Source organism: Pelmatolapia mariae, linkage group LG7 (genome assembly GCF_036321145.2).
Source record: "Pelmatolapia mariae isolate MD_Pm_ZW linkage group LG7, Pm_UMD_F_2, whole genome shotgun sequence".
NCBI lineage: Eukaryota > Metazoa > Chordata > Actinopteri > Cichliformes > Cichlidae > Pelmatolapia > Pelmatolapia mariae.
This window is the reverse complement of record NC_086233.1, coordinates 5,367,501-5,390,603: the sequence shown is the minus strand read 5'-3', so window position 1 is coordinate 5,390,603 and position 23,103 is coordinate 5,367,501. Positions and strand designations below refer to the sequence as shown.

Sequence of the window (23,103 nt, the reverse complement as noted above, 5' to 3'; positions counted from 1 at the left end):
TCTTATACCATTACCAAAGCCTGCTTATTTCCCCTTATATGGCCTTTTCATCCTCTCCACTCCCCTATCTGATAAACCCCGCTCTTTAGCGGTGAGCGTCGTCATAGCGTTTGGTCCCAGACTCTATGACGTCTGGGACCATAGAGTCCCAGACATCATAGACGTTGCAGAATCTCATCTAGATATCTCTCTGAACTGAGATCGCCTGCAGTGATGACAAGCCTTGTATTTCCAGTGAGGGAGATACCACCCCACAGCATTGCGCTGCCTCCATTAAAAGCTGTTACTCTATCAGTCCACTCCACACTCTGATGATCCAGTGGCTGTAGGCAGAGTCTGAACTCAATGCTGAACGGAGCTAATCAGGCGCCAGTCAGACATCTGACGGTCGCCAGAAGCTCAAAACAAGAGCTAATGGCAGAATAAGCAGTTTGGCATTGGCAGAGAAGATTTAGCAAGTTTCTCATAGGTCCAGCCCACATACTCTACTCTGCTACTCGACCTACAATCGTGTTTCCAACAATTTTAAGATTTATAAGATTTGCCAAGAAGAAGCATACAACCAAGAGTGTAATCGACCAAACTAACATTGCCTTTCTTTTTGTGTTTATATGAAAGAAAAATTACAACAAATTTTATTATGAATATAATGGTGACACTCACTGCACACAGCTCTGTCTGTGAGTGCAGAAGCTCCACCCACTCCGTGCCAAAACCTTCTGTTTATGAGGAGCAGCCAATAAGAAGAAAGTTGACTAAAAGGGAGGACGGCTTTAAAGGGAGTCCAGATGCCAGAGTCCTCACACCAGAGTGATGCAGAGAGTGGTTAAATCTATATCTATTACACTGTTTATATTAAAAATAAAAATTGTTTTTCATTTTTTGTAGAAACATTTTTTTAACTTCACAGTGTGTAAGAATGACAGTTCAGATGTGAAAAAGTTGAACTTTATATACTTTAATTAAAAAGACCCGGTATTAAATGACATAACATGTATGAACAGAAAAATTAAAAACTGTACAGCAGTAAAGGTAATGACATGAAAAGCGAGGCTAAAAAGGCTGAGTACAAAGTCATACACAGCTGAATAAAAACAGAGCCAAAAGAAAAGATTTGAAAGTTATAAAGTTACCTTTGCACTGCAGGAGCTGCAGACAGATCTGGGAGAAAAAGAAAAGATTTTACTACTACAGCACACATGTCTGCACACTTTCCTACTGCTTAAGCAGGAACAGGCCGCTCTGATGGCTATAAACCCCCCACCCCGGTAAGACCTGTTCTCATGCTACTTGTTCTAATAATCCCCAATTGTAGCATTTGGAGGTGCAGCACAGTCACAGCATGGTCCCTGGTTCCAATTTCTTGCATGAAAACCTTTGAATTCAGTAGTGATTAGTGGGAGCATAAATGTGAAGGGTACAGAAAAAATTCAGTGGCACTGAAGGTCCTAGTAAGCACAGTGGTCTCCATCATGGCAGGAACTGGGAGAGTAGTCAGGGTCGAGAGAAAAATGAATGCAAGAATGAGCAGATGATAAGCGGCTCCAGAGCGCTCTGGACCTCAGGCTGGGACAAAGCTTCATGTTCTGACAGGACAACCACCCTAAACACACAGCCAAGACAAAGGAGTGGCCTCAGGGCCACTGTATGAATGTCCTTGAGTGACCCGGTCAGATCCCAGGCTTGAACCCAAATGAACATCGTTGGCGAGATCTGAAAATGACCGTGCACCGACGTGCCCCATCCAACCTAATGGAGCACGAGAGGCTCTGCAAAGAAGAATGGAAGAAACTGCCCACATATATGTGTGCTAAGCGTGTAACTGAGTACCACAAAGGCTGAATGCTTATGCACATGTTATATTTTGTTTTTTTATTTTCATACATCTGCAGGACATTTAAGCAAACTTTGTTCACTTTGTCTTTATGAGGTATTGTGAGTAGATTTCTGAGGTAAAAAATGAATCGCATTGTGGAATAAGCCCGTAATTTGACAAAATGTGGAACAAGTGAAGTGCCGTGAATACTTTCCGGATGGACTGTAAATATGCCCGGGTATTGATTTGTGGAGACTCATGTTTCAGCTGCAACCTTGGAACAAACGTTTAAACATCAACAAGAGAATGAAAGACTTCCTTCATACCTTTTGCACAGTAAGCAGGTAGACGGCCACGAGAAGAGGGGGAATTTCACTCTGCAGCAGCAGCAAACCTGAGAACACGCACTCACCGTCAGTGAATCCTGTTAGTGTCAACAGCACAAAGAAACACTGCACTGAGAGAAGTTCTGCACTGTTACCTTCCCCCGCTTCAGGTTATTGTAAAGCTCTTTGCTCTGGAGAAACTTTTCCATCTCCGCTTTGACCAGTACTCGCCGCACGTTGATGACCTCGTCCACGGTTAAGGCGAGGCTCTCAACAGGGTGGCTGAACTCATCCTGAACACAACCGAGAGCAATTAAAGAGAGGAAACCCATCATTCTGAGCTCCTGTCCACGGTTTATTTTAAAGAAAAAGCTAAAGATAAGAGATTACAGAGGAAAACTACAAACCGGCTGAGGTCAAAGCCAAAATGTTATCACCTGCAGTTTTATGCTTGCGTGAAACAGTCAAAGAAAAGTTTAAGCTCCTGAACACAAGTCTTTTCATACACATGAAAGACTTGTGTTCAAAAGATTAACTAAACCTTGCAGGAAATTGCCAGAAATGTAACATTTCAACACAACAGTATGTACTACTCCTTTTACAAAACTGAACTATCTGCCAGTCTCGTGCTGTCTCGAAGCTGTTTGCATGTCCTCCTGCACAGTTTCGCACCTGAGCCTCCAACTTCCCTTTCTACTGCACGGATACATGTTGTGCATATCTGTGAAGGGAGCAGTACACACCCATGCAAGGGTTTTTTGGGGCGGGCATTTTTCTGCACGGATTAGCCTTCATTTGAAAAATAATATGGCAACTTTCAAAATAAAGTAATTGCTGTTGATTTAGATCAATATTATTGATACTGCAGCACTTTATACAGTAAAAAAAATGGAGATATAACCCCACCAATCTAAGCTCAGTAACAGATAAAATTGGCTTGACAGGATGAATATTTCTGCAATGATGTCACATGAAGCCGAGGACCATCCTCCGCCTCCGCAGTGTTTTCATCTCACCATCCACTGGTGCTCGTCTCCAGCTCTGGACTCAGACGCGGTCTCGGATCCCTCTGTAGTCTCGTCGACCGAGCTCAGAGACAGGCGGGCCGGAGAGGGCGGCACCCAGCCGTGAACCGGGAAGGAGGCTGGCACGTGGACATGAATGAAAAGTGAATGAGACAGAGAGGGAATAATGAGCTGAGGACAGTAGAAAGTGAATGAGAGAAAGCCACGAGTCGCGGTCTGAAGAATCCATGAATTACACATCAGCCTCTTTTATTCAGGCCCGTCTCGGATCTCAGGCCTTCAGAGAGTTTGTCGATCCGACTGGAACGCCATCATCTATTATTAATCTGATTTCAGTGGAGTGATTCGGCCCATGCTGCTACATCTGTAACTCAGATCACGGTGAGAGGTCTGCTCTTAACACAGCAGACCTCACACAGTTTAAACTGGGTGCCTCTTCGATCCTGCAAATGGAAGGTGTCAATTTGTCTCTAATGGAAAGTAAACAGGGCAATGGGAGGGCTGGAACAGGCCAGTAAACATGATCAGCGCATATAATTTGGATCAGCTGCCGATGACAGCCGGCTTATAGGCTTACCTCCTCTCACTGGCACACTTGAGGCCGGAGAGTCCTCTATTGGCAGAGCTGTGCACTGCAAATTAAAAATCCTGCTATCGTCCAGCTGAGTGTAATGTTTATGGCACATAAGCACTGTGGATGGCTTTGCAGAGTGGATTAAAGTCAGGATCGTTTTTCAAACAATTACCTCTGGATATGGACACCGAGGCTGCTAATGCACGAATCATGGCTATCAAACACATAACATCCTTCCCGGGGCTTTCATGCAGCACACAATTCAAAGCCATTAGCTTCTACCCTCCTTCACCCAATCACTTGATTTGATTACAATCCATCGCCAGTCTCTGAGCCGTTCCACGGCCGACGTGAATCCAAGTCAAGGCTGCAGCGCGGTGAACTGACACAGCTGTTCTGTGAGGTAACGGTGGTTCAGCGAGGTTGGAGATTGGAAGCAGTGGTGACATAATGTCTCCCAAACCATTAAATCATTTCATTACCCCGAGGGTTGGGAATCGAATAGACATTTCTTCCTAGAGTTTTGGTTTTGTAGCCATAACGGTAATTAGTAGATGCTGAGTTTTGTCATGACTGTTTACTGCTTCTTTCCTTCCAGGCCTCGAGGCAGAAGGGGTGGAAACTTGAAAAAAAAAACCCTTTTAAGACTTCAGTATCCCCTGCACTCAGTTTGTTGGGTCTGATGTCTGCTCAGAGGCATTCTTCATTCAAATACAGTGATGAAGAGAAAGCCATCAGGAGGTTCATCAACATGCGGCCGGCACTGCCCATCTCTTTGTCTTTTACCAAGCTAAAATAACTTAAAATGGCTGTTCATATGTCTGTGAATGTACAGACAGCTATTACTGGATTATTCTGACACTGAAGAAACATTAAAAATTTTTTTAATGATAGAAGGTGATCAAGGGAGGTTCGCGGTTTTGGCTTGGTTTGTCCTTCTGAATTCACACATCTATTACAGACCAGGGTCTCGGGGTCTTTTATAAAGAGAAACTTGATGCAAGAATGTACAGTACAACAAATCTGACCCATGCACAGAGATGTTTGAAACCTGCTGACACAGATGGTGAGGCGGTGAATCAAAGCCAAACTATAATAATTGAATACAAGCTATCGATATATCTGATACCATCTGATACATTTATATTAACTTCAGACAACACACGTCCTCCCACGGTGTGAAGTAGAGACTTAGGAGGTCAGACTCTACGGTGACCAACAGCAGTAGAGCCCATGTATAAATTAACGTGTGTATACAGATACGTTAGGCAGGCCTGATATATCTCAGGTTTCAACCACACTATGCAATGCGCTAAACTCTGTCGTGCTTGTTAACTGCTGAACTACGCAAAATTACATCTTATTTTGTACTGCTTTACTCATATTTCTTGTATGGTGTACACTTTCCCTATTGTTGAATATAGTATTATTGTTATAATACAGAGAGGTGAGCCAGATATTGAGCAGACAAAGCCACATTAAGTTTCCAGGGCTGAAAAACTCTTTTAAAACGTGCAGCCAGATTTGTGTCACGATTAAGGTTTTGGTCAGAACTTTTTTTCCGAGCATCAATATCATGGGATTTTTTGTCATTTTCAACAGCAGGACTGCACAGATTTCATGCCTGTGACGAAGAGTAACAGAAACAAACACTGCTTCCTTGGACGCGTTCTGTTTCCTGATGATTCACTGGAGAAAAATGTTTTCAGTGCGGGAGAATTTCATATAGTATAACCTGTTTTGATGAGCCACCTATTCCACATGATGACATGACCCTTAAGTGTTTAGCCAATAAGAAAACAGATAAAAGATCCAGGTAACCAGTGCTTGTTGTAGTTCAAAATCCTAGAAGTTTAGTTGGTGATGTTTTGCTACTAAAACTATGATATATCGTATATTCCATCTTAATGACTGACCCCCACAAAAAAAGGAGCTGATCGGACTGCATGCTCTCCACATGTACTCATGTAGCTCACAGCAGGTGAAACGATGGCAGGATTCAGGAAAGTCTGGCAGCTTGACGTGTCAATACACAGAGTGCTTTTCACCTCAAGTCAACAATTACCTTCACTGGTTAAATGCAAGATAACATCGCGCAAATTTAAAGTATTGTAGAGTGATTTAGAATGACTCAAAGATTTTCATTTAGCTTCAGTAACAAAAATCTCTGCAGGGGACGTGACCGCCCACAGACCCACAGGACCGAGTGGAGACTGGCCATCCTCACCTGGCTCATCATCAGCATGTCACATATGCACAGTCTGAAAATAAAGCCAGTGGCAGTTCTCACACATCATTACACTGTACATCCTCATTATGAGTAACGTAGGCTAAGTTTACAGTTAAACCAAACATGAATAAATCCCATTTACAAATGATGATTTTGATCACATGATATCGTGGGTGGGTGAGTGCCAGAGGTCAATGTGATTTTAAGAACCAATCAGCGGCCTCATTTTTACGTATCAAAATTCATGAGGTGTTTATGGTTGAATGTAGGTGTTTAGAGGGTGGGATACAAAGCTGATCCACGTGCACACATGTCCTGGTGGACTGGAGTATTTGCCTGCATGTATCCACGTATCTGACTTTTGTATGCTTTTAATCTGGATACTAATTCACTCTTTTATAAATGAGACCCCAGGACTTGTCCACTGTCACGTTTAGAAACTTGCTGAAAACCAAAGGGAATATCTGATCAACCACACACCTCCCACTGCAAGCTTAATCTCACTTTTTTTTCTCCTTGAAGGCTCAAAAACTGGCCCTGTGTCTCCCCCTATGGGAGGAGACTTAGCATTGCAGACAGGTGAATCATCAGCCACGGCTGGATCAGAGTCTGAAGACTTTCATAACAAGGAGATTCTTAAAACAGCTTATATTGCTAGTGATTTTATTTCAAACAGGAAGCTCTAACCCCCTAAAATGAGCTGCTGCAGTGCTTGGTTGGGATTGATTCACAGACAACTTCTGAATGGTGGTGATTGTGAAGCACTGCCACACTGCTCAGTGCAGGCTGAATACACAACAAGCTGTGGTCCTGCACTGAAAACCTCCTGATTACAGCTTCTTTTCAGTCCTGTGCATGAGGCAGCACATCTCGTCAGGGTCTATCGTTATATGGTAACAGTTCAGTTCCTGTCAACTCAGACGCACCTGTTCATTTAAAGTTTAATTTCAATTAGTGTTTTTATAGAGAGTAGTGTGTAACCAACATAGCTTGGAAAAACCCCCCAGAGAGCACCTAGAGACATAAAAAAACACAAGATTACGCATTTGAGTACTAGCATAGAGGATATTCTGACCTCTGTGATGAGGAGGAGCACCGGCGCTGGTTAGAGTCCTGGATCGAGGCCTGTCGACCCTCAGCTTGACCACCCCGCTCAGCTGGGCCGACTCAGAGAGTGAAGGAAGCATTTCCCCACGGAGCACAGCCAGGTCGTGCTCCGAGAAGGACCGATCTCTTTTCAGAGGAATTGGGGAGCTCTCGGTCCTCCGCAGCTCTCCGTTATCTGGAGACTCCTCCTCCTGTGGTGGAAGGGTGCAGGGTGAGGAAAGATTCGGGGTGGGGAGGAAAAGTGAGGGACCAGGGAGATGAGCAGGAAGAAAGGAAGAAAGTAAAGAGAAGTCACCAAATGATAATGATCAGCTTTAGTTCTCCATTTTCTTCACAGTTTAGGATGCATCTATCCTGAGCAGTGTTTTCCAGCTCTTCCTGCAGGATCCTGTGTGTTCCCAGGACAGAATAGATCCAGTACCTTGCAAAACTAAGCTAACACCCCAGTGAAAAATATGTTATTTGCTGTTTTAAGGAAACTGAATTTGATATGTGGCTGGAAAACCCCAAGAAGGAAGCACCTGACACGGAGGAACAGCAGATTCACTCCGAAAACCTTCAAACATTCAATTTAATTATGAAGCTTTTAGTCTTCCTCAAAGCTTCTCAACCTAAAGGTCCGGACCCCATTTGGGTCCATGCAATATACAGTCTGCAAAGTTTTATAGACGCACCACAAGAGCGGGTTATTAACTTAGTACTGGTTTACTTCACCAATTCGTTAAGCTCAGATGGATATTGCATGGGAAGAGACTCGAACCCCCTCCTCAGTAGCAATTCCACCTGAAATGACCTGCTTTTTAGGAAACAAAGCCATGTCCTTGTTTTTTTTTTTTTTTTAAAGCAGGAGGATCCCCTTTCATTCTCCTGCATTTTATCAGTTCAGTGTGACATTTAGCTTTTGAGTGAAAATGGAGGAAGTGAAAATTAGTTTTTACCTCTCAAACAGAAATTTAACACCACTATGCAGGCATGTCTAGGAAATTTACCCCAGAGTGGGAAGAAATTTAAGCTGTGAGGAGAGCTGCACCCCTAAAGCTTGACAACAGGTTACTAAAAACACGTTTTTAAATATATTTAAGGAGATTTAATAACATAGTGTTGCTCTCCGAATCTGAGTATCAATTACAGATCATAAGAGAGCCTGCCAGGATTGGGTCCAGTTTTTTGGGATTAAATAAGCATTCTGATATTAATGTATGAGCTGACACACCTATATACACACACTTGATAAATTAAAGCAAAAACCTACAATGCCATAAGTCTATGGAAGTCTTAAAGAGGGAAAACTACTATTATTACAAAACATATTCTGACAGTTGGTGCTTTGATTAGTGTGTTGGAGAGAGTGCCTAAGATCAGTCGGGTTTTTCTGGTTGAGATCTCGTGTGCTTGTACCCTGTGGGTGTCAGTGGTCTCTTCCACTTTCATCAGGACAAAATATTTAACCTCCTAAGACCCGAACTCTTCCATGGCATGCATTTTAAATTTCTCTTTGATATTTGGGCTGATTGGCAACTGATGAATGTAAAAACAAAAAAATTACCAGATTTTTTTTTTTTACCTGATTTTTGTTTCTGAGAAAAATGAGATTCACATTTGAGGAAATTCACTTTAAATTTCGATAGAACAGTGGCAGTATAATGTCCTCATAAGTGGATATCAGGCCCTTGTAGAGCAAGATGTAGTAATTTGGTCTAGACAACCCAAAATGTGATGTGCACATATGTGCATGCCAGGTCCTAGGAGGTTAATTATAGGATGATGGAATGTATTGATGTAATTGAATGGAAGTGTCATGTGGACGTTTCTGCTCTCTGGGTTTAGAGCCAAACCAGCATGATTTAGGTCTGAAAAACCAATTTCAGAGAAATCCCTTCCTCTCTCCTACTTTAGGAAAACAATGCGACAAAAATGCATTTATAGAGGTATTGCAAACTAGAGCTCACTGCTAAAGGAAGAGCTCTAAACACAACTGCTTAAATAGACAGTAAATGGGATGTGTGGCACTGGCAGATTGTGTGGACACTTACTATCAAAATAACTCTGTGCTTATTTACAGTGAGTCTTCCCTCTAAGGGCAGGGTGCTCAAACTGCAGTCAGGGGGGTGGTGGAGGCCCTTTGTTCTGAATTTCTGTTCAGGTTCTACTCTTCTTATTTAGCGATCACAGTGGACTTGACCTTTTTTAACAATAACAAATACAGCTGGTGCCCGGTTTTGTCTTGTTTAAGAGGTGGTGTTTCCTTTGTCAACTCCATCACTGTGTCTGCTCAGCTGTGATGCTACGCTTCTACATCTGCTGCAGACAGTGCTGGGGCGCCCTCTGCTGGACATGCATAAATAAATCCAATAAATTGCTGAATGTCAGATAAAATAATACCAAAAATATCTGTAATGTGACAATATCAGCCAGTAACACTGGCACGGTAAATGGAGTGTTCTTGTGTAACGCTTTTCTTCTCTGCCTGAGCACGCCATTACCCATTCACACAAGCACGTTTCTCTGCCCTCAAGTGCTTTCTAGCCAACATTCACACTCCGATGGATGCATCAGAGAGCAGCTTTGACTAATATCTTGGCCAAGGATACTTTGGCATGCCGACTCAAGCAGATTGGACTACTAACCTTCTGATTAGTAGATGCCCTGCACTACTGCCTAAGCTACATCCACCTTAGCCTTCCTATAGATCATGCAGACTATAGAGCAGGCAGTAACCTTTACTGTCAAATTACTTGCCATTAAAAAAAAAAAATCCAGACCAAAAAACACAATTTGCATGGAGTCACAAAACACATTTTCATAAATTAGGCTGACAACATAAACAGGCGTCAACAACTACAACATAAATAAATAACCCACTGCAGACTATGGGCTATGATTATGAATATTTGCTATTTCTACTTTTCACTACAGTAACATAATTATTTTTGTTGCATCTAAGAAAATGTACAAGTAAAATAAAAAAGAAACATTCATTTGTCAGAGCCACAGGGAGAAACTGGAAATGAGCAAAATAGTTGCATGAACCTCTGGAGCCCCCTCCTCTGAAGCACATCCTGCAGTTTTAAATGAAAATCCTATTTGGACAAAAAGTCAAATTTCCAGGAATCCTAGAATCCCGGGCTAATGTTAATCCCATCCAAACTGACTCATTTTCCTGGTCAATTCAAACAGAGTAACATTGAAAACATCACCCCTGTGGAAATGTTTGCACAGCTTAAACTATAATCTACTTTAAATTAGTTTGGAACAGCTGAGATATTACAGTAAGTAGTTGCTGTATGCAGTGCCTTACAGGATGGCCACAGAGGAGGTTTAAAATGCTTGAGAGACTCGTTAAACTGTCACAGATGTACTTGGTGCAAGGAAAGAAGCAGGAGAGAGATTATGACATATACCCAATGCCACATTTCCTAACCAAAAACTTGCAGCACGTAGCAGTGGTATAATATGAAATGTGAAAGCAAGGTGAAAATGAAAGAAAGGACTGAGGAGGCAGACTGTAAACATGTCATTCCCTCTGGATTAAGCAGAAGTCAGTTTTGACCTGCAGATATCTCCCCCCCTGCACCCGTGAGGATATTTTTTAAAGTGCTAAAGCGTAGGGGAGTTTTAATGTTTGATGTAATACAGCAAGAGCAAGAGGAGAGAAAGAAAGAATTTCCCAAGTTGCTGAGTCTTTGTGCAAAAGAGAAAGCGATTCTTCCCAGTCACTGTTTCATTTTCCTCCTCAGAGAGGAATCTTAACCCACTTAGATTGGGAAACAGAGCGTGTGCTGCTGTTAAAAACAACACTGAGCCCACAGAGAAGAAACTCCCAGAGTTTCCTTTCCTATTCCCCTTCAAGATCACAGAGTTCCAGCTCACCTCAGATATGTTCATCTCCTCCATCTCGGCCAGGGTCGGGGCCTTGAGCAGGATGCGAGGACGGGATGGTGGCCGGGGTCCGGGCTCCGACACGGATAGGTCGATGCATGAAGTGGATTTGACATTGCAGGGACACATCTGAGCCAGACAGGGCAGAGAGCCAAATGCTGAGGGAAGAGAAACCAGAAACCAGAAAATCTCAGGTGTGCTGAGATCAGAAGGGAGTAATCAGATGCACCCTGTGTACCACTTTGGAGTCAGTGCAATGAAGCAGCTCCGCCTTATTCCATAAGTTGAACAAAGGTTCTATTTTCAGTTTTGTTCATATTGTCAGAAAGGGTTAATACTCATAGGCAATGATGGTGTACATGACTGTGATACATTTAAAAGTGTTACTAATATTTTCTCCTCATCCTACTATGCTACATATGGTGGGAAATTCCGGATGTGTTGTGCATGTTCGCAATAACGTAAAAACTACCTACACACAGGTAGTCCATCACGACCTTCCAAGAACAGCAAATTCTTGGTGAGGACTCAGTGAAAAGCTCCAGGCCAGAGCAAAAGCCTTGGCACCAAACTCATAACTTTGACAGTCCCCCCGAGCCAATTCTGAAATTGCTCTTCCTTCATTCAAAATACAAAAATAACAAAAAAACAACAAAATAAAAAAAAAAAACAGCCAGTGGTTACAAACAATGACATGAGACGAGCTGTTCTGATGTAATATTATGGCTCGATTTGCCCTAAACCACCTGCCACAAACCTCAGTGAATCATGTTAACTGTGATTAATTTAAATTTTAGCCCTATCCAAATTTATTCACACTGAAATTCCTACAAATACACTATATGGACCTCACCTCTTAATCTTTAAATTCAGGTGTTTTCAGCCTCATTGGCACAGGCATATAAGATCAAACACCTCACCTGCAGTCTGCCTTTGACAAACATTTGTGAAAGAATGGGTTATTATAAAGAGTTCACTGAATACTATAACAGCACGTCACTCTTGCAACAGATTTATTCCCTAATAGATACTCCGTAATCAGCTGTTAGTGGGATTATTGCAGAGTTTAACTGTTTAGGACCAACAGAAACTCTAAGTTTGCAGGCCACAAAGTTAGAGAGCAGGTTCGCCAAGCACTGAAATACATACAGTCCTTTAAATTGTAATAAAAACAAACCAAAAAAAAATATCACAAACTCTATGCTGACTTGATAACTGTAGAGTTCCAAACCTCCTGTGGCATTAACATCAGCACAAAAGCTGTCCACTGGGAGCTTCACGATGTGGATTTTATGTCCAAACAGCTCCGCTAGGTCTAATGCGTAGGTGTCATAGCACTTTGGTCCATTTAAGGTAAATATACAATAAAGCAAGCTAAAACAATTAACAGCATCAACACCTTTCTGTCACAAAACTGAGAGTACAACTTCTTTACAAAGTCCCTGCAGAAGCAGACCACTATTAAATGGCTGAAAAAATCCTGTAGGAGTTTGAGGAGACCAAAAAAAAGGATAAAAATAACACAAATACTGGACTTTTCCAAGTAGCCAGTCAATCCATGCTTCCATAAACTTTTAAGGTGGTATAAGTAAAAACTAAAGGAAACAAATAATAATAAATGTGTGTGGATCAGCCAAAACCTGCGAAATTCATTGGTTTGATGTTTGATTTCTAAAATAACTCTAAAGTCTGCATTTACATAGCAGTAATTGGAAGTCCTCTAAAAGCACAAAGCAAGTGATTGACTTTAATTCTTAAATTGTATTTTACCCACAGACATATCAGCATATATGAGGCTTACTAAAAAACTCCCTTCAGATACAAGTCAAGACATTTGATTCCTCTTTCTGAATAAAAGCATGCCAGTCCCAGTTGACTAATTTCAGTCTCTGCAAGGCAGCTTGCTTTATAAACAGTCCGCACACTAAAACACGCTGACCTTGATCTGAAAATAGCAGGTCAATATTTATGAAACGTGAGATGACCTTCATGTGTACTGCAGCTCTAAATAGAAAAGTATTGTTGTGACTCTCAAAAGCTACAGTACAGAATGTTCAGACTCACTATGATGCAATTATTTCATCAGTTTAATGCAACTGTATTCACCTCTGAAAGGGCAACTGCATGCAGCTGCAAGCCAACTAGATCAACAAACACAGGCTGTAGACAGGCTTAAATTTAAATATAATATTCATTACAATGAGAACATTATTGAGCACTTGCAAGGGCTGATGAGAAGGTTTCTGACAATATAAATAAACTTTCATTACTTAATCTATATACAAACAATAGATTAGGCAGTAGTTTAATATGTACTTGTGAGTGCTTTATTCTGCAAGTGCATCCAGTCAGAACAACAAAACACAGTATGCAACCACTTTATCAAAGAAGTACTTTGATCAGCTTGCATGGTACAGCTGGACTCTACACAAGTGAGCTCAGTTTTTAGGTCATTGACAGGGTTTAAAAACCATTACAGAGTCCCAACTCTCATCCCCTGTGATGGTTCATAACGAAAATAGGGCCAGCTTGACAGAGAAGCTGATACTTGCTCAGTGCCTTGGTTTTAGGCTCCTGGTAAAACTGCATGGACACACTCAGGGAGTGACCCAACAATAGCAGCAGGTTATTAAAGCCCTGTCCAAGGAGACTATGAATATGTTTTTTTTTTTAAACTCAATGTTAAAGTTAACTTAATGATCACACTTTAAAGGGTAAAAACTATCTGTGTTTTATCTTTACTGCTGGAATGACCCAGTCACAGGTCCCTTTTTTTTAATATCAAGTACCTGATGCCTAATAAAATACCTGACCGTACATTCTCTCCATGATATTTGCATACTTGTTAAAGACTATTAGCAGTGTACTGCTTCTAAAAGATGGTCTAAAAAGTTAAACCATGTGTTTGTTTGCTGGGATATGGATTGCAGAGTGGAAGAAGGTTTTTTTTTTTTTGCCTTTATTAGACAGTGCAGTGGTGGAGTGTGAAAAATAAAGTTGGGAAAGACCTGCAGAAGGCCTTGGGTTGGTCCAGGCATTTTTGGCAGGAGTGCCTTAAACCTGCATTCTTTCTAATGGTCAGCAGGGGGCGACTCTTGTGGCCGTAAAAAGAACTAGAGAATATGCAGGAGTCCATGAGGAAAGGAAAAAATGCTCACTTGATCAATGACGTCTTTCCTGTAAGCACTTTCCTGGTCGGTTTCTGACCTCAGTCACTACTTTTACGTCTTAATTATAACAACATGGATTTCCCTCTTCAAATAACTGTAATTGCTGTCTTTGTGACTATCAGTCTCTTACACCATTGTGGAGAATTTTGGCCCAATCTTCTTTACAGCATTGCTCACTGAGGTTTTTATGCACAGCTCTCTGTGGTATTTCAGTCAGGTCGAGGTTTAGACTTTGACTGGGTCACCGCAGCGCTTTGATTCTTTACTTTTAGAGTACCCGGGCAAAATGTGGATGCAAAATGAGCACAAATCATCCCGTGCTTGAAGTTGGTTTGAGGTATTTGTGCTGATGGCGTGTGTTTGGTTTTCGCCAAACATCAAACTGAAAATAAAAGTTAATTTAATCACCCAGTTCTTGGTACCTGGTATCTCTTTTGGGCAAAAGCAAATGCTATGGTGAAATGTGCAATATGAAACCTCTTTTTCCAGCTTATCCAAACTGAGTGGAGGGATACCAAACAGCAGAAATTAGGTTTACTTGTATCACACGCTTTAAGCCTGTGAACTAGGACTCTCAGGTCTCCTTTGGCACTTTGTGTCTTAACAACAATCTCTAAATGCAAATCTATGCAGAGCTTTTGAACCTCCTTTTGATTAGTGGCATTCTTTGTTCTGCTTATTTCGTTTTATCTATCAACACTCTGGGTTCAAAGATTGTTCCCTTACGTCTCGAGCTGGGTGGAACTACTGGTCTAAGCTTCCTCTCCTGCTTGATCTCAGCCAGAACCCGGTCATGGAGGGACTGCTGCTGTGGGGGAGGAGGAGGGAGGCTGCGCTCTGAAACCTAAAGAAGAGAGGCAATTAGGTCACATCCACGAGTGAGAAATAAATATAAGTATATTACTTTTGTACTTTGAAGAGAATTTTTGATTATTCAGTACAGGTTATGTAGTCCATGTCCAGATGTTGAAATTTAAAAACCATGACACAACCACACAGAAGAAAACAGCACTGTGCTATGATATCAGTGAATGTTAGAAATGAGGCTTAATAAAATTCCAAACAAAAATAAGACATTTACTGGACATCTAAGTATTATTTATTAGCATGTATCAAAGAGAGCAGCATTAAGAACAAAAACCTAAACTAAACATTGTCCACTGGAGGTTTATTATTCCTAAAAAATTCTGACATGAGTAACACACACACTTCTATAACTAAACGACAAACATCTCAAATCACACAAAATTGGACAACGGTAATTTAAACTAAGAGGATTTCTCATCACAAAAAGTTATTTCCTCCATTTTTCAGCACGAAGAGAAAGAAATGTGCATCTAAACCAGTTGGGAAGCCAATCAGCCTTGTTCACATGCAGCAAAAACAAACAGTTAGCAGGAACAGGAGGCTGATGATATGCATCAGGTAATGTCATGGTTTTATCATTTGGGGGTAAATGAGGTCACTGAGATCAGGACCGCTATGATTCATTTCCAAAAAGCGCAGCAAAATCAACTTTAGAACTAGGGATGTGAAGTGAGACCTGGTTCCCAGTAGTCCAGTTCCTTGGAATTGTTAGTCTGCTTGTCTGTCGATCCCATTTATCAGTTCCAGTTGCGCTACGATCATCTGATTTTATTTTGTGTGTTGGAGAGGGAAAGTAGTGATGCAGTCTGCAGCGTTGATATGAACTTTACTTTTATTTTTATTGGACAAAAACACGAGCGCACGATGGTAAAGTGGAGACTGTATCCATGACAGAAGCATTATACTGCTAACATAAGTTCGGCTCTCTGCAAGCACCTGCACAGACAGCGTGCTAACACTAAGCTAGCCAAGAACGCAGAGAGAGGAACAAAAACCCTAAACCCACTTACTGGTTTAAGTGGAGGTCTTGATCTGATGAAATCCAGGATCAGTTCATGAGCATTTCTCTTCACTCTAGTAGGAATATCACCGCCCACCTGAATAAGCCAGGAAACAATGCAGAGCTTACTTCCTAAGTCTAACTTTTGTCAAGATAGACAGAAGGCTAAGATGGATAGCAGCGACTCTTTTTTGGCCTCTTGATCAAAGTACATTGCAACATGTTATAAACATCACATAGTCAAAGCAGATAAAACAGACTCCACACATCCAGGAGCATATTCTGGAATCCAAAGCTGCCTATAAACTATAACAGAACATTAGAAATATCTGACTCTCTGACCATACTATATTCATTATAATGTATAGAAGTTAAATAGAAATTGTAATCACAATCACAGCACATGCTGTAATCTGCTGGTATTTTCAAAAAACTGCAGCTGCAGCCAAAGCAGCAGAAGGCTGAGAAAGGCCTTCATTAATATTTGCATTGTAAAGCTGAATTATGCATCTGCCTGTGGAGAAGGCCTCAAGATGATTCACTGCCACATGCATGCCTCCCATACAAGATTTTCTTTCTGCAGTAAAGCCAATTTACAATACATGCATGATGCAGTAAGGTGCCTGAAAAAGGTCTCTAGTCTGATTCCTGTCTGTCCTGAGATGACTCCTATCAAGTTTCCAGTGAAAACATTTCAGAGCTTTAAGTGCTTACTCTGCAAAAACAGCTCCACTGATTTCAGCTTCTTTACATTTCACCAACTTTCATGTCTGAACTCTCACCATAACTTTGCGTAGCTGGAACTTGCGAGCTCGTATGTCCTGCATGAGCATCTCGAACGGCGTGAGGCTGAACTCGGTGGGCAGCGGGTTGAACGGCTGCTCCTGCACCTTCTTCAGCTTCACTCCCTGCCTGAGCTCCTTCATCAGCTGCACCCACAGACGGGCCTGGCATTAAGCAATACGCAAACAACAACACCACTCATGTGCATGTGTCAGAGCAACAACACTGCTGTCCTCCCTGTCACAGACTGAATTCTCCCCTCACCCAGTCTCTGTGTTTCAGAGTGTCCAGTTCAGCCGTAGATCTGTCTTCCAGAGATTCCTCTGATGAGATCTTCTTCAGCATCTGGGCAACAAAAACATTTTTTTGTAGACAGCAGCAGTTGTCCATGACGACTGATTTTTATCTCTAACACATGCCCACATCCACCTATAGTAAGTAAAGCAGGTCTAATTTGTTGATTTTGATTTTGTAATTGACATCTCCAGACAGTTGGAGTAATAATTTTACTGTTCATCTTTGTTTTGCGGTGGGTTTAATACATTTGGATGCGTTTCTGATCGTTTCTTCCATAACATAAACTAGGGCTGGGCCATATTATACCGTTCACGGTAATACCGGTATAATGTTAGGCAATGATAAGAAAATGGAATATCGCAATAGAATATGGATAAAACGCGCATGCGCAGTGCCTTTGTTTTCATATGCACATGGTGGAAAAAGCATGTATTGTGCTTCAACATAATATTGCCGTATTGTGTGTGTATAACCTCTTTTTAAGTTTTGTGGATATTATACATGGTTATGCTGAGGATATGTCGATGAGTTTCCACTGGAAATGCCTTTTGGTTAAACTGTCAGCAAGGAATTTGCATTTGCATTTATATAGCTTTAATGCACATAAAAAACAGCTGCTTGTTTAAGTGAAAAAACATTGATGGGTTTTTTTTTTGCACTAATAAAGTTGTGGAGTTGTATTTTGTCTCGTGTCAATTATATTGTCAGTTATATTGTTATTGCAAATTTTCAAATGTATATCGTGATAAATATTTTTGGCCATATCGCCCTGCCCTAACATAAATTACTGCAGAGATTCTGTTGACTTTACAAATTTAGAAAAGGTATAAAATGGTTAAATATGACACTGGAGACAAATCCAGTTACCCAAAGCTTATTTACAGAAATTCATTTATAAAGGCCATGAAAACCAAACATTCCAGCTCATCCTGCTTCTTCCCCCCTGAATTCTTTGAATAACTTTAACTTATTTTAAAAGCATCCACAAATCAATTTGTCAGTGTTTTGTCAGAAGTGTTTACACTTCAGCTGCTGATGTGACATTTTAATTGCTTTCAGCATCTGCAAGTCCACTAATACTTCAACTGTTTTTAGCACCTAATAAGTGTACATGAAAGTTTGAGGTATTGAGGTATTTGTGATAGAGATGTTTTGGGAATTTTTCAGAAAACCTATCAAGATGTAAGCAAGTCAAAAACTTGATAATATATCAAGTTGTGGAAACCAGAATTACAGCATATTGCACTCACTGACTTGGAATAAAGTCTACATTCATTAGTCTTCCTATATGTTCTTGATGGGACAGCTGTGAGCGTGTCATTTTGGGTGAATGCTAATTAATAAACCATCACTAATGTTAGCTGCTAACAATACATATGAAGCCATTCATATCGTTTTTGTTGCCCTGCCTGAGTAAATTATTCAGACAGTTGTCTTCTTCTTCTTCATTTGGCTGCTCCCTTTAGGGGTTGCAACATCTGCCTCCATCTTATTCTAGCATCTCTTACATCGTCCTCGGGCACACCAACCCTCTGCATGTTCTCCTTCACTACATTCATGAATCTCCTCTGAGGTTTATTTTCCCCCTGCCTGGAAGCTCCAATTTTAACACCCTTTTTTCAATATATCCACTATTGCTCTGTCCCTCTCTGGACAACCCTCCTCCCTTTTCACTCTTGCTCATATCCCTCTGTCACAAGTCATCCCTGACACTCCACCAAATCCACCCGTCTCATGCTCTCTTCTTCTCCTCTTTTGTGCACTGTCCATTGCTTTGGATGGTCGACCTCAAGTGTTTAAACTCATCTAAACTTCACCATCTCTGCGCCTTGTACCCTGCTCTCACTACAGATCACAATGTCATCTGCAAAAGTCTCAGCTCAAGGAGACTCCTGCCTGACTCCTGTCTCCTGCCTTTTTAAAAATTTTTGGGTTGGATTGGAGGGTAAAATCAGGTGGAGATACAGCTGCTGAAACAGAAAGGCGTTAACTAACAACAACTCTGGACTGAAGGCTCTCTGCCTCATCTGGATCTTCATCTGCTAGAATGACAGTGTCAGTCTACCATCTGCATGTACTCATGTAAACAGTTTTCTGCGCCGTGTTTCTGCTAAATATCGATCAAAAAGCAGAAACACTGCAGTGACACGCCGCAAGTCAGAGTTAAGGTTGAGTAGTTGGAGCAAACTGTGGAGGCGGCTTCTTCAGTCATTTATCAGTCTCCAGTCTGCAGGATGTAAACAGGAATATTAATGGAGAAAGGCTGTAAGAATTTCAAATTTAGAGGGCACACACAAACACTACACGGTGCACACCACTGAAGCAGCAGCTATGGCGTGTCAGTTATTCTTGTTTACACCTGTTTACAGGTGGCACATACCTGATGCTTTCAAGGACAGCTGAAACCTGAGATTGCATTACGCTGCTGAGTCAACTCTTTATTGTTTTTCTTCTTTTTAACATTCCAGTCTATCCTATGAATACAAAAAACAAAACATAAAATGACGAGATGATAACAAACTCAGCGTACCTCCTTTGCATCTCTGATCTTGACGAGGAAGGTCTGCAGCTCCAGGGTCTCAACAAACAGAGCCCTGCAGACGGCCTGGTAGTGCTCCGGAGCCAGACTTGGGTTTGCCAGCCGAGATGCACACAGCGCCATCACCTGGTGGAACGTACACACCGGCCTGATTATGCCCTCCCGGTCCTCCTCTTCCTCTACCTCCTCCTCCTCTTCCTGTCCACTGTACCCCTCATCTGTTGTTGCGTTTCCGGCGGTGCTGTAGCCCCCGCCGCTTTGGTCCCCTGCCGCCATGCGTTCGATGAGGCGCTCCAGCTGTGGGCTGAGCTCGCGCTCCTCAGTGTCATCCAGCCCCCAATCCAGGGCTCGGTAGATAGCCACGCCGAGCAGGTGGACCAGCTGGAGGGATGAATGAGGAGGAACCACAGAAAGTCAGTTAAAAGTATTGCTAATAACTGTTTTACAGGCCCAGATTTGTAATTATTATCATTATCATCTATTTATTTATTTTTTACAGTGGGTCCACTGTAAAATTGTGATTACAACTTAACCTGAAGGTGGCGATGTTGTCTCACTGTCCTAATCCCTGCCTTCCTGTTGAAAGGGATTTTTCCCTTCCACTGTCGCCAAATGCTTGCCCATAACATTCAGACAACCTGCTAGGATTTCTTTTTAACTTTGTAGAGTGTTTACCTTGGAATATGAAAGTGCCTTGAGGTGACTGCTGTTGTGATTTGGCGCTATATAATAAAACTGATTTGAATTGAATCTACCATTGTTTTCAGTAACAGCAACTTTGACCCCAAGGACAAGGGACAAAAAAGTACTGCACATCTTTGAAAAGCCTGACAGTAACTTATGTCTAGAGTTTCTTTCTCACCTGGCACTCTGTAGCAGGAGAACGAGGAGGCCCATCAGTGTCATCTAAAGAGACAAAAACAAAAAGATAAAACCAATAAAACCAATCTGTAAAGGTTATGATTTTGCAATATTTTACATCTACTCCTTTTCTATCTCTAAAGAACAGAGAAAAAATGGAATATTGATTTATACACTTCACCCATCTAAAAAAGTTTCATTTCCAGTCAGTGATTTGTCTTGGGATGGGCCAATATGATTAAAAAAGATGCTAATAAATTGTATAAAGTAAATCCTTTGTACAATATTTTAATATACAGCAAACTAAATAAAAATATCACCTCATATACCACCTAAATGTAAAACAAATAAACCAGTCTCCACGTGCAAAACACGAGACGTTGATTTTCTCAACAAGTAAATCCACATTAAGGCGTTCTGTCCTAATTCTCCTCTGCGTCGTGGATCTGGCTCATTTGTTGATCTGATTTTATGCTATTACAATTTTTCCCCCCCACCTCTCTTCTGGGGTCCTGCCCCATTTTTTAGCTTTAATGACTGAGCTTAACTTTTGAAACTTGAATCCAAACTAAGATTTGTTCTGAGCAGTTCGCATCTCACTTTTTAATACACCCCTCAGGTTTCCCCCCCTGCCGATGTAGCCTCGTTAAAATGTCCCAAAGCACAGATTTTATCATTTAAATTAGTTTTACATAAATTTGAGTATTCTGGAACATCCTTCAGGCAGGAAAAAAGGACATAACCAGTCTCACTTATTATTTGTAATTTTTGAGTTTTTCCCTTTCCAGTATAAATATTTAAAAGCACTCTGCTGTACGATTATGGAGATGGATAGGGCTCTTTTCTGCAGCAGCCGTTTTTCACCCTGTTTCACTTCCATTTAATGCTCGTCACTTGTCATATAACACACCAGAGACATGGTTAATGGGCACATGAAGCAATTTACACCTGTCCCTGCTTCACTTTGCTCAAACTACAACGTCACAAAGATTGATAACGAAAAAGCACAATTTTAAGGTCCAGCTGTTTCTCAGACTACATAAATGTGGAGAACCCTGAGAAAATATCTATCAAGGTTAAAAAAAATTATATATTAATCAAAAATGTGAATGAAAATATTAAGAAATGTCCACTTTCTACTGAAGAGATGATGCTGTTAACTGCTGCATTTATCAAGGCATCCAGTGTCTTTGAGTAAAATTAATGATTCTGAAATCTGGAAATACAAAAATTAAGACAAGAAATGGAATCTGACTTCCACTAGAGCTTGATTTTTTTTTCTAATGATCTTTATTTACAGAAAATACATAAGACCACTCCCACTCTTCACACGAAGGAACAAGTAACATAGTAGAAACATTACCCATGTGAGTTTATCAAGTTTTTCAAAGTTTAGTGATGGTTTCAAACAAGGTGGGAAATACGGCAGCAGAGCAGTTTGCATGATGAGCTGCATAAAAGATGGGATGGCTTTATTGCTTTTCCTCTGATAAAGGATGGTGAAGCACCCCTTTTGCTGAAGGAGACAATAAAGGAAACATTGAAGCACCTTTCTTTAGTACTTAGAGACACAAATTCAGTTAAGAGCTTTCTTAAGCAGGGTCAGTTTGACTGAGAGTACTGTAGCGTCACATTTCTGACTAGGAAACACAAAAAAACCTGAACACTGCTTAGTTAAGGCTGATTCTAATGGGAACCCTAATAGAACAAAAACACTAACCAACCCTGAAAGCATCAATAGTTTACCCCAAGAGCTTTTTGAGCAGGTGACTGGAGTTCCCTAACATTATTTGTGCCTCCGCCCTGCTGAGGACAGCATGAAGAGTGAATGTGCTAAAATGATACAATAGTCGAGCACATTAGTAATTTTTGAAAACTACAAACAAAGAAGACTTTGAGTTTGTAACACAAAATAATTGAAAGCTGTAAACACTTCCCAATAAGCTTTTGTTTTCCATGCAGGTACGATGGCAAGAAACATGAAAGATTTTTTAGCTTCCAGTGCCAATGATTCCTGAACCAATAAGGATAGAGTATAAGTGGGACCACTCAGGTTGGGCAGTTTGGAGACACAAAGCTAAGATTCTTTAGACATGTGCAGAGGAAGATGCTGAAGATGAAGCTTCCAGGCAGGAGGAAAAGAGGAAGGCCACAGAGGAGGTTCATGGATGTAGTGAAGGAGGACATGCAGAGGGCTGGTGTGACAGAGGAGGACAATGGAGATAGCGTGAGGTGGAGGCAAATGAGCCACTGTGGTAACTTCTAAATGGAGCAGATGAAAGATGATGAAGCTGGAAATGGAACCCACAGTTCCCATTATCCAAATGGATTCAGTTATTAGACTACTTTCCAGGGAGCTTGTTTTTATTCATCTCAGACCGAGGAATAAATTCCACTGGTTTTCTTTAAACTGTGAGTGAGGGCATGTTATACCTGAAGATTTTTTGCTAAAGAGCAAAATTAGGTTAAAGTTCACCAAAAAATTTTGAAAGAAAAATGTTTATGAGCCTAAATGTCAGAGAAAGTGGCTTGTATGTTTTTTATATCAAAGTCTTTTGATGGCTTTATTTTCAACATGTAAATAAAAATAAGCAACAAAAGTGCATTGTAAACAGGTTAAATAGGAAAC

General features: G+C 41.1%; 1 protein-coding gene across 3 annotated transcripts in view; it reads right to left on the bottom strand.

The window, feature by feature from the left end:
* The window catches only part of spire2 (spire-type actin nucleation factor 2), a 48,923-nt gene that overhangs the window by 5,195 nt on the left and 20,625 nt on the right, over window positions 1-23,103 (bottom strand). For all 3 annotated transcript variants that reach the window (XR_010094290.1, XR_010094291.1, XM_063477644.1), the window contains exons 2-13: window positions 20,476-20,519; window positions 19,605-19,994; window positions 17,042-17,122; window positions 16,777-16,941; window positions 16,005-16,091; window positions 14,854-14,971; window positions 10,949-11,115; window positions 7,047-7,269; window positions 3,159-3,286; window positions 2,298-2,435; window positions 2,143-2,210; window positions 1,134-1,161 (exon numbers count right to left, since the gene is read on the bottom strand). Coding sequence is in view for 1 of the 3 variants with exons in the window: in XM_063477644.1 (XP_063333714.1) it covers window positions 1,134-1,161; window positions 2,143-2,210; window positions 2,298-2,435; window positions 3,159-3,286; window positions 7,047-7,269; window positions 10,949-11,115; window positions 14,854-14,971; window positions 16,005-16,091; window positions 16,777-16,941; window positions 17,042-17,122; window positions 19,605-19,994; window positions 20,476-20,519 (1,637 nt within the window). In the remaining 2 variants the exon portion in view is untranslated. The remainder of the gene's footprint in view (window positions 1-1,133; window positions 1,162-2,142; window positions 2,211-2,297; window positions 2,436-3,158; window positions 3,287-7,046; window positions 7,270-10,948; window positions 11,116-14,853; window positions 14,972-16,004; window positions 16,092-16,776; window positions 16,942-17,041; window positions 17,123-19,604; window positions 19,995-20,475; window positions 20,520-23,103) is intronic.